General features: G+C 54.3%; 2 protein-coding genes across 14 annotated transcripts in view; both read right to left on the reverse strand.

Moving 5' to 3' along the window:
- The window catches only part of ARAP1 (ArfGAP with RhoGAP domain, ankyrin repeat and PH domain 1), a 68,360-nt gene extending 66,053 nt beyond the window's left edge, over positions 1–2,307 (reverse strand). For 2 of the 7 annotated variants that reach the window (XM_063641319.1, XM_063641316.1), the window contains exons 1-2: positions 2,159–2,288; positions 1,235–1,375 (exon numbers count right to left, since the gene is read on the reverse strand). The gene's annotated coding sequence lies outside the window, so the exon portion shown is untranslated. Of the gene's footprint in view, positions 1–1,234; positions 1,376–2,158 lie in introns of all 7 variants that reach the window. The other 5 variants (XM_063641320.1, XM_063641322.1, XM_055282845.2 and 2 more) reach the window with 3 other exon arrangements.
- A 2,244-nt stretch (positions 2,308–4,551) lies between these two features.
- The window catches only part of STARD10 (StAR related lipid transfer domain containing 10), a 39,597-nt gene continuing 26,932 nt past the window's right edge, over positions 4,552–17,216 (reverse strand). For all 7 annotated transcript variants that reach the window (XM_063641384.1, XM_055282858.2, XM_063641385.1 and 4 more), the window contains 5 exons: positions 9,061–9,208; positions 8,357–8,460; positions 7,578–7,695; positions 5,525–5,577; positions 4,552–4,974 (listed from right to left, as the gene is read on the reverse strand). In XM_063641384.1, the coding sequence (XP_063497454.1) occupies positions 4,729–4,974; positions 5,525–5,577; positions 7,578–7,695; positions 8,357–8,460; positions 9,061–9,208 (669 nt within the window). In that variant the 3' untranslated portion in view covers positions 4,552–4,728. The remainder of the gene's footprint in view (positions 4,975–5,524; positions 5,578–7,577; positions 7,696–8,356; positions 8,461–9,060; positions 9,209–17,216) is intronic.

Here is a 17,216-nt window from a genome sequence, read left to right on the forward strand (position 1 = left end):
CACCAGCCCTCAAGGAGCCCAGGGCCCGGTCCAGGCCCCCAAGGGTTAAGACCCAGAGTGAGGGGCGGGGGGCCAGGGTCAGCGCTGGACAGGCGGGCCTAGAGCCCAGGGCCTGCCTCCCCTCCCCCTACCCTGGGAACAGAGGCCACTTGTTTGGGCAGTGGCGGGTGGCTTTGAGCTCAGCCAAGGGAGAGTTGGGTGGGAAGGAGAGAGGGCTCCGGAAAATGGAAGGGACTCCCCACCTCCAGCCGATGCCGTAGGCCTGGTCCACCACTAGCCCCCGGTACTCTCAGACACCCCCCCCAACCCCTCTAAACTGACCCCTTCCCCTGGGTTCTCTCTTTCATTCAAACCCTCAATGCTGGAGACAGGACTTAGCAGATAGGCCTGACTATTGCCCCAGCATCTTAGCAGATAGGCCTGACTATTGCCCCAGCACCGTCTCTCTTTGGGGCATGAGGCCAGGGCTGATCACTCCATCCTGCAGATGAGGAAATGGAGGCTCTGAGGAATTTGGGGACTTGTAGAGTCACATAGTGATTGGTGGCTGCACAAGGACTCGGGGCCCCAGGTCCCAGTGATCCCCATGGCTCTGCAGGCCCCATCCCCACAGAGCTCCAAGGAGACCCTTCCTAAGCTGTGCCATTACACAAGATTGAAGCCTGGGCAGGAAGGAGGGGCAACAGCAGCCCATCTCTGAAACCTGAAGTCCCAAAGGATCTGGGGATTTGAATGAGGAGGAAGCTTCTAGAGGGTTAGGAGGAGGATTAACAATCTATACAAAAAGCTGAGGCTGGATGTGTGAAGCATGGCTGGAGCCCAGGTGGTGGGGGCATAAAGCTGGGGTTGAGTGGGAGGCCAGAATGCAAAACAAAACCTGGGGGCAATCAGGGCCCTGGTGGCCTCTGCCCCCTCCACCTCATCAGTCACCAGTACTCTGCCTGGGACACCCCCTTCCTAAACTACTCCAATATGAAAGTAGCCAATGGGCAGGCAAGGTCCCCAGGCCCAGCCCTGACAATCCCCAGCCAGGCATGGGACAAAGGATGAGTTCTCTCTACACCTCTGCCAGCCACACCCATCTTTCTGCCATTCCTCAGACACAGCATCCAAATTCCTGACTTTGCACAAGCTACGCCCCCGCCTTTGGAGGGTCCTTATCCTTGTAAATTGCCACTTAACTGCCAAGCCCATTCCAGTCATCCCCTCCCCTGGGCCCTGCACCTGTCCACACCTGTCTTCAAGGCTCTGCTGGGCTCCTTCTACCCTGTGATGATCTTGCTGGGCGTGTGATGATCTTGCTGGGCGATCTCTCCCAGCCTGGCCTCTGGGTACTCTCCACGAACAGGTATCACGAGTGCCTCAGTCTGGGACCCTGGGACCCACCAGAGAGTCAAATCCTTCCGAGTACCCCCAGGTGTCTGGCCGTGAAGCACCCCCCTCCCACCTATCTGGGATCAGGGAAGGCTCCCCAGGACATGGGATGTGGGGGAAGGGAAGGTACATAGCAGAAACCACAGTGTGATGGCTTCTGGCCCTATTCCCCCCCTCCCCCCCGGCCCTGCACCAAACACCCATCCCCTGCCCCCAGGCTGCACCCCAAGCCTGCTCTCTCCAGGCCCAACCACCCCACTCCCAGCGTGACCCCATTCCCTGAACACATACTTCCTTCTACCAGCAACTGGGCCAGGTAGGGGCTCTGGGGAAGCCATGCCCCATTTACTGGTGGGGAATTGAGATGCAGAGACCGGAAGTAGCCTGCCCAAGGTCACTGGAGCCCCAGGCCCAGGGCATAGGGTCGTACAGACCTCCAGAAATGTAAGGGTCTCAGCGGCCAACGAGGTGGGAGGCTTCACTTCACAGATGGGAACCCCAAAGCGCCCGAGGGCGGCTGACTCCAGAGACCCTTCAGGTCAAAGGGCTACGGGCTGGAAGCCCCGGGTCCCGCTGGTTCACCCCCCTCCCTACCGTCTCTGGCCGGCTCGCTTATCCTCAGGAGGCGACCCCCACCACCACGCCCAAAAAGGTAAACAGACAAGATGACCCGGGGAAGCAGAAGCAGCGCGCGGCCTCGGCGTTCCTTTCTGCAGAATGGGGAAACTGCAGGCCAATGTGGCGAGGGGCCTGCAGACGGGGAGGCTCCGGCAGCCGCACTGACCTGTTTTGAGTAAAGACTCCACGCGGGGACCAGGCGTACCGGCACCGCCACCGACTTACACCGCCGCCGCCAAATCACAGCAAGGGGCCGGGCGCGCCCACCCCTCCGGGCGCTTCCGCCCGCCCCACGTGACTCTCCGGGAGGGGAAGGTGGGGCTGGGGCAGGGCAGGGCCCCGCCCCCTCATCGGCCCCGCCCACCGCCTAGTCACGGTCCTGGAGTCGGCTGGCCTGGCCCGCCCGCCGGACCCGTCGGTCTGTGCCTCTCTCCTGCCCCTCTAGCTGTTTGCGGGTCTTCCGACTGTCTCCTGAGCCTCAGGTCTAACCCCTGCCACCTCGCCCGCTGAGTCCACCTCTCCCTGAGTCTCCCTGCTCTCGCCACCCCTCTTCTGGTGAGTCTGCCCTGACATACACCCCACCCACAAGGGGGCCACACCCCCAGGGGGATAGGAGGCAGCTGAAGGCCGTCCGTGGTTCCCGACCACCTCCTCTAGGAAATCCTTCCTCCACCACATTCTTCAAGGGTATCTCACTTCCCTCCCTGGGTGCCCACAGATAGGGTTGTGGGGAAGCTACCCACCCAGCCACGCCTCCCAAGGATCCCTCAGCGGAAGGCTGCAGCCTGAGGTTCCAGCACCCACACCTAGAGAACAGGAGATTCCCACCCATCCTCCCAGCACATACACAGATGAGGGTACCAGGCTTGGCAGACATTTCTGGGTCCTGTGCCAGAACACCTCCGAGGCCAGCCACGCCAGAGACCTTCTCTGGGCTTCAGTTTCTGCATGTGCACAAAGGGTATATTTGGAAGAACAGATCTCACACTGCGGGCAATGAGGGTTTACCCCCTGAGAAGAGGAAAGTGTCATTAATTGGAGCAGCTACTACATGCCAGTCCCAGTGCTGGGCAATTTATTCCTTTTATCTCAATCCTCACATTCTGCTTGATGGCAAAAATTATCATCCCAGGTTATGGGTTAGGAAATAAGGCTCCAAGAAGTCTGAGGGCTTGCCCAAAGTTACAAAGCCAGTGTTGGGCAAAGCTGGGAAGCAACCCATTTTTATGAGTTCTAGAATCTCCTGCCTGCCCCCAACTGGCCATTCACCCTGTCCCTCTGGGAAAGAGTTGACTCTGAGTAGACCGTGTCTTTCGGTGGTAGGGCTAAGGCAAAGGAGCTTTCTGGGAGGGGAGAACAGGGCCAGACCTTGGGGAGAACTTCCGGGCCCCAAGTTCATATGGGGTCAAAAACACTGCAGAGGAGCAGAGCATAGGCCCCTCCTGTGGTCCTGGCAGCAGGGGTGTCCCTTGGGCAGCAGAGGGCACCTGGGGGCCACAGATCACAGGGGAGGCCCAGGCATCCCTCTAGACTTCAGACCAGCAAGGTGCAGCACAGGGTGAGAGGGCTGGCATCTGGCCACTGGCAAGGGGATAGGGAGTCTGGGGACCCTACCATTTCTGTTAACACAGTCCTGAGGTCTTCAAAATGACCTAGGGACGGTGTGAATCACCAAGCCTGGTCCCCGCCAACTGCACTGGAATCTGAGGCCCCTCACCTGCACCCCTGACCCCCCTCCAGGGTATGCTGCCCCAGCCTCAGCTCTGAGGCCCACAGCCCTGTGGCTTGAGACCCATGGACCCCTCCACCTCCCTTCTGGGATGACAGGAGTGTCAGACCCCCAGTCCATAGGTTGGACTCAAAGGGCCTTGGGCTGAAGGACACAGAGTAGAACCTCACCCTCTGACTCCTGACCCAGGGTCTCTGTCAAGGCCTGCTCCTTCCCTTAGAGCAGAGGTCCCCAATCTCTGGGCCACAGACTGGCACTGGTCCTGTCAGGAACCTGTTAGGAACCAGGCTGCACAGCAGGAAGCAAGCAGAGGCTGAGCTAGCATTACCGCCTCCTGTCAGATCTGTAGCGGCATTGGATTCTCATAGGAGGGAGAACCCTATTGTGAACTGCGCATGCGAGGGATCTAGGTTGTGCGCTCCTTATCAAAATCTAATGATAAATGTGATGCACTTGAATCATCCCAAAACCAATCCTTCCCCAATCCTGATCCATGGAAAATTTGTCTTGCACAAAACCAGTTCCTGGTGCCAAAAAGGCTGGGGACCGCTTAAAGCAGTGAAAAGAAAGCAAATAGCCTGGCGTGAATGCCAAAATGACCGCTCAACAAGGACAGCTGGATAGATACGGGCAGAGAATGGAACAGAGTATGGACAGGAAGGGGGCAGTGATAAACCCCGTCTCCTCCCCGCTACACAATGGGAAATGAGGAGATGCTGGAAGGATCAACGGCCGGATGATCAATAACCTTAACAAAGTTAAGGGCAGACGCAGGGGACCGCGGCAGCGGCCATGAGGCAGGTGGGAAGCAGGCACAGTGATGAGCCAGCTGAGGCTGTGGGATCGTTTATTGGGGCTCTGTCCAGCCAGGCTGCAGCACCCGCCTGGGCCCGGCCCAGTGCCACCAGGAGGTGCCGGGTGGGGGAGGGGAGAAAGCGCAGGAGCAGCCGCCACCCCAGGGGCTCGCCCGGTCCTGTCTCCGTCCCTGAAGCGGTGCGGTGCGGCGCTCAGGTGAGCGAGGTGTCGTCGTCGCTGCCCTCGCCTCCCGCGCCGCCCATCCGCTCCTCTCTGCTCTCGGCCACCGCGCTCTCGTCGATGTTCTCCAGTGAGTCCGCATGCTGCACCGACAGCTCCGACAGCGCCAGGCTCGGCAACGGGCTCTGCTCCGGGTGCAGCCATGGCTTGAAGTGAGGCAGGTGCTTCTGCTTCCACTCGGGGTATTTGAGGCACGCCTTGTACATCTTCTTCATGGCCTGTGGGCCCGCCGCCCCATCGGATCAGGGGTTGGCTAGGGGGCAGGTCTTCTCCACGCCCCCTCCAGCGGCTCAGCCCCCAGCATCCTGACTGGCTCCCTTTCAAAACTTGGCTCCTCAGCCCTACTTGCCCTCCCTGAGCCCTAGGCTCCATTCCCCATTCTTTTTTTGTTTGTTTTTTTAAGACGGAGTCTCACTGCGTGGCCCAGGCTGGAGTGCAGCAGCGTGATATCGGCTCACTGCAACGTCTGCCTTCCGGGTTCAAGTGATTCTCCTGCCTTAGCCTCCCGAGTAGCTGGGATTACAGGCGCCCACCATCACACTCGGCTAATTTTTGTATTTTTAGTAGAGACAGGGTTTTGCCATGTTGGCCAGGCTGATCTTAAACTCCCGACCTCAGGTAATCCACCCGCCAAGGCCTCCCAAAGTGCTGGGATTACAGGCATGAGCCACCACGCCTGGCCCTCAGGCTCCACGCTTTACTCCACCCACCTCATCCCATAGTCCTCTTTCCAGTCTTCAACACCCCCAAAATCCCAAGGCCACTCACCTTGGGAGCCAGGAACTGAGAAGATTTATTCACCACCCACTTGGGTAAGGAGCCTGTGAGGGCAGGGAAGGGAGGAAGCAGCCTCAGGGACCCAGCCCCTCCGCCCCCCACAAAAGCCCCACCCTCTACCCAGAGCTTCCAGGGAGGCCACACCGTCTTCCCCATGAGGAGGGGGTGTGTGAGGCAAGTCCTACAAGCCTTTACCCTCACTCCCTTCCACCTCAGACCGAGGTCTTCAGGCTTAGCTCTGTCCCCCACTTTCCCTCTGCCCAGCCTCAAAGACTACGTGGAAGAAAACCACAGGGTCCTAGGTGAGCACAGGCTATACATGGGTGGAAACTCTGACCCACCCTGCTGCACCTGCTGCCTCACTCAATCACACTGACATCCCTTCTCAATCTAACCTCCCTCCCAGGAATGCCCCTGACGCTCAGCCCCTCCCCTGCCTGTCCTTCCAAGTCCTCCCCTGACCACACAGGCCTCTGGCTGAGCACCTCAGCCTGGCCTGACCTGGAATCCACCACCCAGCTCTCCACCCTGTCTCATTCCCAAGTGTCCACTCCACCTCTGACACCCAACACAATGAGGTGCAGGGGAGGGCTAGGCCTGGACCACTGTGTGCTGTGGGGCTTGGAGCATTTCCAGGCAAGGATGCTCAAGGCTTCCCCATCCTCTAGTCACTCACTCACTCACTCACTCCATGTTCACTGTGACACCCACCCTGGGCCAGCCCTGGGGACCCAGAGAGGAACTCACTGGGGGCCCAACAGGAGCCGACTGTTCTACTAGAGGGGAACGGACTACAGAACAGGGAGCCAGTGACTCCCCTGAGTATCAGGGATCAGGAGGTGACGCCCGCAGCACCCCTGGAGGGGCGAGGAGGGGAGGCTGCGGGGAAGGGCTGCCTGGGCACAGGAGTGGGGATGGGTGAGGTGTGAGAGACACCAGGAGACCTGGGACAGGGCTTAGGCTTTTCTTGGAGGGCAATGGAGAGCCACAGAGTAACTTCAAGCAGATGAGAGTCATGAGGAGATAAGTGTTTTAGAGAAATTCCTCTGGCTGCCGTTACACACAGACAAGGTAGTTGGTATGGAGAGAAATGCCAGACTCAGGAGCTGCTGAGGAGGCAGAATCAATAAGAATCAGTGACGGGGGCTAGGCACGGTGGCTCATGCCTGTAACCCCAGCACTTTGGGAGGCCGAGGTGGGTGGATCACAAGGTCAGGAGTTCGAGACCAGGCTGGCCAACATGGTGAAACCCCATCTCTACTAAAAATACAAAAAGTTAGCTGGGGGTGGTGACAGACACCTGTAATCCCAGCTACTTGGGAGGCTGGGGCAGGAGAATCGTTTGAACCCAGGAGGCGGAGGTTGCAGTGAGCTGAGATTGCACCATTGCACTCCAGCCTGGGAAACAAGAGCGAAACTCCGTCTCAAAAAAAAAAAAAAAAAAGAACCAGTGGCTGGATTTGGCTGAGGAAGAGGGAGTGACCCCAAATGACAGCAGGTTCTGGGCATGGGTGACTGAAAAGTGGAGACTTAGGGCAAGGGGCAAGTTAGGAGGAAAGATGGCAAGTTCCCCGCTGGACACAACGAGGCTCAGGTGCCTGGAAGACATCCGAAGGGAGATGTCCAGGCGGCCGATGGCCACAGGAATCTGCATCTCAGCTGAGAGAGACATGGCCACTTGTGACAGAAGCCAGGGGTGGCTGAGCCATCCCCAGGGAGAGAAGAGTAAGGCCTAGAAAACCCAGGCATCCAGGACAGGCAGAGGGAACAGCCAGTGAACAGGGAACAAGGCAGAGCATGGGGACGGCAGAGCCCAGGAAGAGCGCTCCCAGCTTCATCAGTGGGGCAGTGGCACCTCCCTGGCCCACTCTTTTCAAACGACTGTAAAGTCCCAAGCCTTGGTTCAAGGAAGGCTTTGGATGGAAATGCCCCAAAATGCAAAACAGCTCCTAACAGATGCCCTTCTGGATCCCTAGTAGATCAGGCCCCACCCCTGTGGTATAGGGAAGGATCCCATGATAGGCTGCCAGGGCCAAGCCCTCACCTTTGGGGTCCACCTGGGCCAGGTAGGTGATGACGCAGCTCTTGGGCCCTGTGCTCTGGATGAGGTAGCCCGTCTGGATGGACACAGCTCGGACCAAGTCTTTCCGAGGTGGGTATTTCTGGGGATGGAAGGCACAGGGAGGTGAGACTCGGGGTGGGGGCAAAGAAGATGTTTTTGTGAGTATACACAAATGTGCACGCACGCGCACACACACACACACACACACACACAGTTAATTCACATGCCGTGACATCTGTTCCAGATCAGGCCTGATTCTGCGTGCAGAGAAAGGGAAGAACCAGACTAGGTCATCCTAGCCCCTCTTGAAGCTTTTCCTGTTCCCCTCAGAAAAGCCCCCAGTCTGGGGTCAGGGCTCATGAGCACATATGGGCACTCACAGAAACACACACTCACCCTTGCCCAGGCCAGCTATACCTGCCTGTCCTTGCCCAGGGAGATCAAGGTGGCTCAGCCTCAGGGAGGACCAGAGGACCCTGCCTCTCACCTCTTGTTCCTCATTTCCCTGTGCCAGAGCCCAACCAATCGAAGTCAGCCCATCCCACCCACTCACCACAGAGGTGGCCACACTGCCCTCTCCTGATCTGCTCAAGAGATCCAGCAGGGAGAGAGGAGCCATTATCCTCACTGTACAGGAAGGAAACTGAGGGCCAGTGGGCCCATGCCTGCCCGAAGTCACATGGAAGTCATGGTGGCAGCCTCAGCCTTGCACTGCCTGACCCTCTCCCCTGCTCCAGTGCAGGGAAGGCAGGTTGACTCACGGGATGTTTGACTGAGTAGTTCATAATGATGTAATCAGCGCCCATGGGGAGCCAGGAGCGGAGGGTGATGACATCACGGTTCTTCAGGGGCTTGGGACACCTCCCTGTGGAGGGCAAGGGACAGTTCAGCCAGACCACTGGTCCACCTGCCTACAAGGGAGGGTGTGGCAGAGGCCAGAGATGCAGGGATGCCTAATTAACTGCCAGCTCTCCAGTGCAAAGATGCACCTCCCTCCCAGACCACAGTCCCACAGCTGGAGCCAGAAAAGAGACAGGGCAAGACCTGTCCCTACTGTCTCCAGCCAGCCCTGCTCCTTACAGCCTCACACAGCCCTTACATTGTTGGCCTGGCTGGTTTGTCTATGTGAACGTGAGTGTACGAGAGAAAAACAGTATGAGTGGGCATGAAAATGTGTGCCTGGGACTATGTGGCATGTGGGTGGGGGCTGTGTACCTGATTGAGTGTATGCCTATGTGTGTATGTATATACATGAACATGTGAGTGCATATGTATTTGTAAGTGTATGGGTGTGTGTCTAAGGGTCTAGGAGTGGACAGGGAGGGCAGCTCTATCTCTCAGCACTCAGGTCTCCGAGCAGCTTGGTCATGTGAGTAACCACAGGAGGGAGGGGGGAGGAGGAGGCTTGGTGGGAGGCCTGGATGGAGGCCAAGGGGACTGGGATCAGCGTGCTATGCCTGCTCACAGGAGTAATAGCCCACGTCAGCGTTGACTGTCAAGCGGGCGATGTCAAAAGTCTCAATGACGTTGCTGTCCCATTTCTTGCGGTACTCAATGTCGTGTAGGACGTCGTAGAGTGTCTCGGCTGGCACATCACGGCACTCCATCCGGCACTGCAGACAAGATATATGGGTTGTCAGGATCATATGGGGCTCAGAGTCTTGGCCAGGGGACCAGAAGGCAGACAGGCAGAGGGGGAGGAAGAGAAAGAGGACAGCAAAGAACAAGGGCCTCTGAAACCAGCATGGACTTCCTTCTTGCCACAAGCCCTGTCCAGCTCCCCAGAAAGCCACCTGTGCCAGGAGACAGACAGCCTCTGTATCCAGAGACCATCTCCCCTGACTCAGCCCAGTCTCCTCCTCCAGGAAGCCTTCCCAGCCAGACCTTCTGGGCTCCCACACAATGAATCTCTATGTCTGTGCCCTCCCAGACCCCTGTGAGCTCCTCGTGGGCAGAGGCTCACGGTTGCTTCAGCATGGAGTCTAGAATGGCTACATGTTAAATGAAATGAAAGCATAAATGAAAATCAAATGATCAAATGCCCAAGTGGAGGATTTATTTCCTCCCTGGTACTTATCACCCGGCCATACCACCTGTCCTCCTATTTGTGGGTTTGTTTGTTTGTTTTTCCCTCAACAAACATCTTTGGATTTTTTTTTTTTTTTTTTTTTGAGATAGAGTTTCACTCTTGTCACCCAGGCTGGAGTGCAATGGCACGATCTCGGCTCACTGCAACCTCTGCCTCCTGAGTTCAAGTGATTCCCCTACCTCAGCCTCTGGAGTACCTGGGATTACAGGCATGTGCCAGCTAATTTTTGTATTTTTAGTAGAGACGGGGTTTCACCATATTGGCCAGAATGGTCTCAATCTCTTGACCTTGTGATCCACCCACCTCGGCCTCCCAAAGTTCTGGGATTACAGGTGTCAGCCACCTCACCCGGCCTGGATTTCTTTCTTTTTTTCATTCATTCATTCATTCATTCATTCATTCATTCATTGAGATGGAGTTTTGCTCTTGTTGCCCAGGCTGGAGTACAGTGGCACGATCTCGGCTCACTGCAAGCTCTGCCTTCCGGTTTCAAAGGATTCTCCTGCCTCAGCCTCCCGAGTAGCTGGGATTACAGGCACCTGCCACCACTCCTGGCTAATTTTTTGTATTTTTAGTAGAGACAGGGTTTCACCATGTTGGCCAGGCTGGTCTCTAACTCCTGACCTCGTGATCTGCCTGCCTCTGCCTCCCAAAGTGCTGGGATTACAGGCGTAAGCCACCGTGCCCAGCCTGGATTTCTTACTGTGTATTAGCCTTGCCCTCAAAGAGCTTTCCATCTGGGTAGAAGACGGCCAAGGACACCTTGTTTTATTTAACCCCCCCACCAACAACTCTGCCAGATAAGAAATCCAAGGAGGAACTTGAGGCTCAAAGAGGTTAAGTAACTCCCAATGTCACTCAGCTGGTAAGTAGCAGAGCTAGGATTTAACCCAGATCACATGTATGGAAAGCAAGTAAAATCACAATGAGGTTTCCCTAGGTTTGCACTCAGTGAGATGAAACTCAATATCCTTGTTCTGTGATTTTTTGTTTGTTTTTTTTTACCCAAGTGCCCTATCCCCAAGATCAAGTTCCTCTCAGCAAATGGACAAGTTTTCTTGTGTAGTTTAAAAAGATCTCCCAGAACTGACATTTAGACAGTGCCAAGGGAACCCTCACATAATACCTTCCGCTCACAAGAGGAGATAAGCAACCATTTGAGGGAGAGGTCACACTGTCTTCCCCCTCATCCCAGAATAGGCCGTGGCCCCACTAATAGTGGTGGGATGCCACAGGAAGGACACACCGACGCCTGCTGGCTATTCTAGGCACCAAGAAACCCATCACGCCTTGGATATAACTTCAGTTTACAGAAAATACAGAGGACAGAGGAATGAGCTAAGTGACACCACATGAGAATGCAACCAGACAGAGCTAGACAGTGAATCATTCCATGGGGCTACTGGCCCAGGATCTGCTACTGGTCAACGTCAACAAAGGGGCTGGGTGGGACTGACTTGCAGGATATAACAACCACATGTAAAGTGTGTCTCTGGATTGCAAACTGATTTGGACACACCATCTATAAAGGGGATTTTTGGGACAACTGGAGAAATGTGAACGTGATCAAGAGTATCAGGTACACTGAAAATTTACAGAAACAAAATGGTGGAGACTGCTGCCTAAAAAAAGGTTACAAAATAGGTTGGGTGAGGTGGCTCACACCTGTAATCCCAGCACTTTGGGAGGCTGAGACAGGCAGATCACTTGGGGTCAGGAGTTCGAGACCAGCCTGGCCAACATGGTGAAACCCCATCTCTACTAAAAATACAAAAATTAGCTGGGCGTGGTGGCACACAACTGTAATCCCAGCTACTCAGGAAGCTGAGGCAGGAGAATCACCTGAACCTGGGACGTGGAGGTTTCCGTGAGCCGAGATCATGCTGTTGTACTCCAGCCTGTGTGACAGAGCAAGACTCCATCTCAAAAAAAAAAAAAAAAGGCAGCATAACCTCAATTGGGGGAAAAAATATATGCATAGAGGAAGCTCAGGAAGTGCAATTGCTAAGGTGTTAACAGTGGAGATCTCTAAATGATAGGAATGTGATGGTTTCATTTTGCTTGTCTGTATTTCTTTTTCTTTTTTTTTTTTTGTTTGTTTGAGACGGAGTTTCGCTTTTGTTGCCTAGGCTGGAGTGCAATGACACGATCTCGGCTCACCGCAACCTCCGCCTCTTGGATTCAAGTGATTCTTCTGCCTCAGCCTCCTGGGATTATAGGCACCCGCCATCATGCCCAGCTAATTTTTGTATTTTTAGTAGAGACGGGGTTTCACCATGTTGGCCAGGCTGGTCTCAAACTCCTGACCTCAGGTGATCCACCCGCCTCGGCCTCCCAAAGTGCTTGGATTACAGGTGTGAGCCACTGCACCCGGCCACTTGTCTGTATTTCTTATTATCTAACATGTATAGTGCTACTTCTGAAATAATGAAAACAATTTCGAAAGGTCCCCCAGCAATACTGACAGGTGCACCCACCATGTGCCAGGTACTACACTAAGTGCTTTATACACATTATTTTATTCTTACAGCAGCGCTCTGGGATATAGGCCCCATTATAGAATTAAGAAAAACAACGTTCAAGGACAGACTCGAGACTGCAATATTGTTTGTGTGACCCTAAACAATTCACCCTCCCTCTCTACCCCATTTACCTTTCTGCTCTATAATGGGGCATAACTAGATCCAACCATTTAATCAGCAGCCCCCAGCTCCAGCCCTGTACTGAGCCCAGAAGAGTCAGAGATGAATCTGAGGCCTGTCTTTGAGAGGTCTGCAGTGAAAGGAGGAGCCCACCTTGGAAATGGGGAGGTGTCCCAAAGTGCTCAGTAGGGGCATAAGAAGGAAATCAGCTCCATGGGCTGGGTCGGGGGATCAGGCTTCATGGAGAATCTCAGTGCAGGAGGTAGGTGTTTGCCAAGTGCCCCTGGCAGAAAGAACAACCAGCCAAGGTGCAGAGGCAGGCCAGAGTGTGGCCTGTGGGCAGTGAATGAGTTCCATCTTTCCATCTGGCTCAGCCTCCATGGTGTGGTATAGCCTACTACTCAAAAGGTCCCTGGTTCTAGGTCTTCTTGGAAAAATGGGTGATTCCAGGGCTGGGTCAGAGAAAGTATAAGATGAGCATGGAAAATCTTCTTGTGCCAGGAAGTAAGCAAATACTCAAAGAATGATAGAGATTTTGGACACCGGAACCAGCTTGAAGGGCTCTCCCCCTGGCAGAGTGGCCAACTCTTCAAGGTTTACCCAGGACTTCCCCAGTTTTACCACTGCAAGTCTCACATCCTGGGAAATCCCTCAGTCCCAGGCAAGCTAGGACAGTTGGTCACCCTACCACGGGCTCAATCTGAGATAAGCTGCATATTAAACTCAATAATAACCATAACCATAGACATTCCATTGAATAAAATAGGAAACCAAAGTCTATACAGGTATGAATAAACAAATAAATGGAATGTTTGATGAGGAATGGGGAATTTACATAGTTTTAAAGTACCTTCCCATTAAAATACTTATTAATTACAAAGGGAAAATGAGTCACTTCATAGTAGAGAAGCCTGGCAAATAGCACCTTAATCAAGTGATCAAAGGGAATATCATTAATCACAGGACAAGTTGCTGTCAGGTGTTGCCTGGTAGGACGCAGTGAGAGGAATACAGGTATCGCTTCTGTGCTACCTCTGCCACAGAGACATAAATAGAATCACAAGGGAACCTCACACAAACCCAGAATGAGGGCTTGTCTCATTTTACAAAATAATTGGCCTATAAGTGTCAGGATCATGAGAGTCACAGAGAGAACTACATTAGACTGAGGAGACTAATGAGATGTGACTGAGTGAATGAATGAAGGAACAAAGTGAAGGGAGGAACGCGATGGTGAGAAAGGGGGTTGAAGAAGACAGAGGCTGGATCCGGCATCACCATTAGCATCCAAACAGCCTCCTGAGCGGCCACAGGGAGGTCCAGGCACTGCCCCAAACATTCAACACGCGCTCATTCTTCACCCCAAACCAGCTGGTGGTCACTGTTATCATTCCTGCACTGCAAAACAGAAAACTGAAGCTTGGGGGATTCAGCAACTTGCCCAGATCACAGAGCCTGAAAGCAGCAGAGCAGGGACTCAAAATCGGATCTTCCTGTCCTCTTAACCATCAAAGAGCACTCAAGTGTGGCTTCTGAGGAAACCAGAATTTCTCTAAATCCAAATTTGGATGCTAGTTGGCTTTGCAAATCTTCAAACATGTTATCCTGGACCATGAGTGTATGGAGGGGCAGTGACAACAAAACCCTGCTTCCTGGGTTGGAATCCAACCTGGGACTGCCTCTTCCCCAGCCAGGCTCAGTGCTCCCAGGGCCCGGCTGCAAAGCAGCTGAATGCACACTGGGAAGGGGCCCATGCTGCCCCATCCTCCTTCCAGAGGCTCCCAGAGCAGGACTGTTGTGGCTCCAGAGGCCAAAGACCCACCTCTGGGACAGAGGACAGTGGCCAGAGCATGCAGAGCCACGAGACAGACCAGTTGCTCAGTGTAAACTCTGAGTAGCACTTTATCTTATAAAGAGAAACTTCAAAGGATTCCCAGGCTAGTGGCAGACTCTTGTGGAGGAAGGCCCCCGCCCAGAGGGTAAGAACCTTTGCTGTGTCAGCGCAGGTAAAGAAACTGAGGCAGGCCAGGTCGTGAGGATCAGGTAAGTGTCCACAGGCGTCCCCAGCCTGGCCTGGCTCATGCCCTCTCCACAGCCCCCGGCAGGCAGCACTGCTGCGCTAAGCAGAAGAAATTACATCCATCTTTGTTCCTGCTGGCGGCCGTGGCCACGCCCCACAGGTGTAATTCTAAGAGGCTTGGGGAGGGACAGGTGGTGGGGTAGGGCTGAGTCTCTGGAGAGCACCAGGTGGGCAGGCCCATACCAGGAACCCCCAGCTATTAGGCCCTGGGTGAGTGAGTGTCCACACCAGGTGCTGGCGTCAGGTGTTGCCTGGTAGGCCATCTTGGCTGCCCCCGGAGAAACTCCCCCTGGAAACAGGAACCCAAGGGGGGTTGCTCCACCAAGGAGCCATGCTGGGCTTGAGTGCATTTAAAGTCTGGTGATAGCAGGGACCCCGACATGCAGTGGTATTACATCTGAGAAAACAGGCCAGCCAGGTGCGGTGGCTCACTCCTGTAATCCCAGTACTTTGGGAGGCCGAGGTGGGCAGATCACCTGAGGTTGGGAGTTCAAGACCAGCCTGACTAACAGGAATAAACTCCATCTCTACTAAAAATACAAAATTAGCTGGGGTGGTAGCACATGCCTGTAATCCCGGCTACTCAGGAGGCTGAGGCAGGAGGATCGCTTGAACCCAGGAGGCGGAGGTTGTGGTGAACCAAGATTGTGCCATTGCACTCCAGCCTGGGCAACAACAGCAAAACTCTGTCCCCCCCCCCCAAAAAAAAAGAAAAAGAAATCTGAGGCCAAGGGGAGCAAGTGACGCCAGAGAAACTACAGGCTGTGTCCCAGGCACTCCACTCTCCAAACCCCCTCAAGTTCTCAAGGTGAAAAACCAGGATTGCCGAGAACCCCTGGGATCAGCACTGCACTCCACAGCTCCCCAATTCCCATGAAGCCACGATCAGAAGGGACTGAACAAGCAAGGCGCAGGAAAGACCCACACAGGCTTTGAGGCTGGCAATCCCAGGCTCGATCCCAGCTCTGTCTCCTGGGCACAAGAGTTAACGCTTAGGAGTCTTCATTTCCTCATGTGAAAAATGGAAATAATAATAGCAGCTATCTCATGGGGATGTTGTGATTAAATGAGATAACGCATGTAATATGCCTAGCGCATAGTAAATACTCAAAAATAGGTTGGGTACAGTGGCTCTCACCTGTAATCCCAGCAGTTTGGGAGGCTGAGGCGGGTGGATCATTTGAGCAGGAGTTCAAGACCAGCCTGACCAACATGGTGAAAACCTGTCTCTACTAAAAATACAAAAAAAAAATTAGCCAGGTGCAGTGGCGCACGCCTGTAATCCCAGCTACTCAGAAGGCTGAGACACGAGAATCACTTAAACCCAGAAGGAGGAGGTTGCAGTGAGCTGAGATCGCACCACTGACTGTACTCCAGCCTGGGTGACAGAGTGAGACTATCTCAAAAAAGAAAAAAAGAGTACCTATTGGCTGGTCCAAATGTAGTGAGTGATCTCAATTGATTATTCACAGTAAGTTACAGATCAAACTCCTTGTTCTACTGTTTTCCCCCTTCTCACTACTGCATTTGACTAGTCTTTAAAAAAAAAACAACAGTAGCTATTATTACTCCAGTGGGTTTCCGTGAGTAGCCATGCACCCTTCCACGTGGCCAGGACTAGGCTGCATTTGCAGATACTGTGTACCCTGGGTGCCTCCCGCGCCTCACCCTGCCCTGCCCTGCCCTTCCATTCATCCTTTCACCATTCTCTGAAGCCTGCTGTGTGCCAGACCTGTGTGCAACTGGGTGGTGGGAGACTGGAGGTGAACCGGACCTGAGCCCTGCCCCAAAGAGGTCCCGCCAAGTAGAGTAGTAAGGGACAGGGACACAAAACCTCAAGATAGCACGAGCAGGGATAGGAGAGGCGAATGCACATGAACTGCATGGTAGAGTGCGCCTGAGCCCAAAAGGATAAGGCCCTGAGCCACTGAGGGGCAGGAAAGGGCATTTCAGCAAGGGGACGAGCAGTGCAAAGGCCCGGAGGGTTAAACAAACAAGTACAGTGCAGGGTCCAGTGCCCAAGCTGTGTCTCACTCTACCCCTCACCTCTCTCCTGCCCCCTGCCTGTGTTCTCTGGGATGTCTTGCCAGTGCTGAGCATTAGAGAAGGTGGACTCTCCACTCCAGGGAGGGGCAGCAGTCTCTCCCAAGACCCAGGGAGATGGTCGACCTGAGACGGGAAAGGAAGTCAGGTCCCCTCCATGGGGCTGTGTCCTGGCCTTGAGAGCCAAAGGCCCAGGCAGTCACAAGCAAACAGACACACAGACAGGTGGACCTAAGGCTAATCCTCCCTCCAAGACCTTACACAGCAGGATGCCAATATCCCTGCCCATGGGATATGTGGGGCACGCAGATTATCCCAAAGTCCTAGGGACCCAGGAAATGATCTCTTCACTCAGAACCCTTCAGGTGACCACTGGGGAAACCTGGCTTCAGTTGGGCTCTGAAATATCCCACAGGCTGTGCTAACTTCTCCATACACTGCATTTCAGCAGATAGTTTTGTGACAGGAGTAACTGTTAAGCAAATCACCCTTTCCCAACAGAACTATATTCAAATGAGAGGAAGAGTTCCTGATGGGGTGGGGCACAAAGTATCAAATCAATCACAGCCCTGAACAACAGCCCCAACCTCAATAACCATTACCATTGCTCGAAATCACTGACCATTCAGCACCCCGCAAAGGAGACAGGGGCACCTGGACCATGGACCCCACAGGAGCTGAAATTTAGCTCAGACCACCTCTGCCAGCTGTCAAGGGCACAGAGCTGCATCCTTTGCAGATATTGCCTCTGACCCTTCCAACACCCC

The sequence above is a fragment of the Symphalangus syndactylus genome, chromosome 6, assembly GCF_028878055.3.
Source record: "Symphalangus syndactylus isolate Jambi chromosome 6, NHGRI_mSymSyn1-v2.1_pri, whole genome shotgun sequence".
NCBI classification, from domain to species: domain Eukaryota; kingdom Metazoa; phylum Chordata; class Mammalia; order Primates; family Hylobatidae; genus Symphalangus; species Symphalangus syndactylus.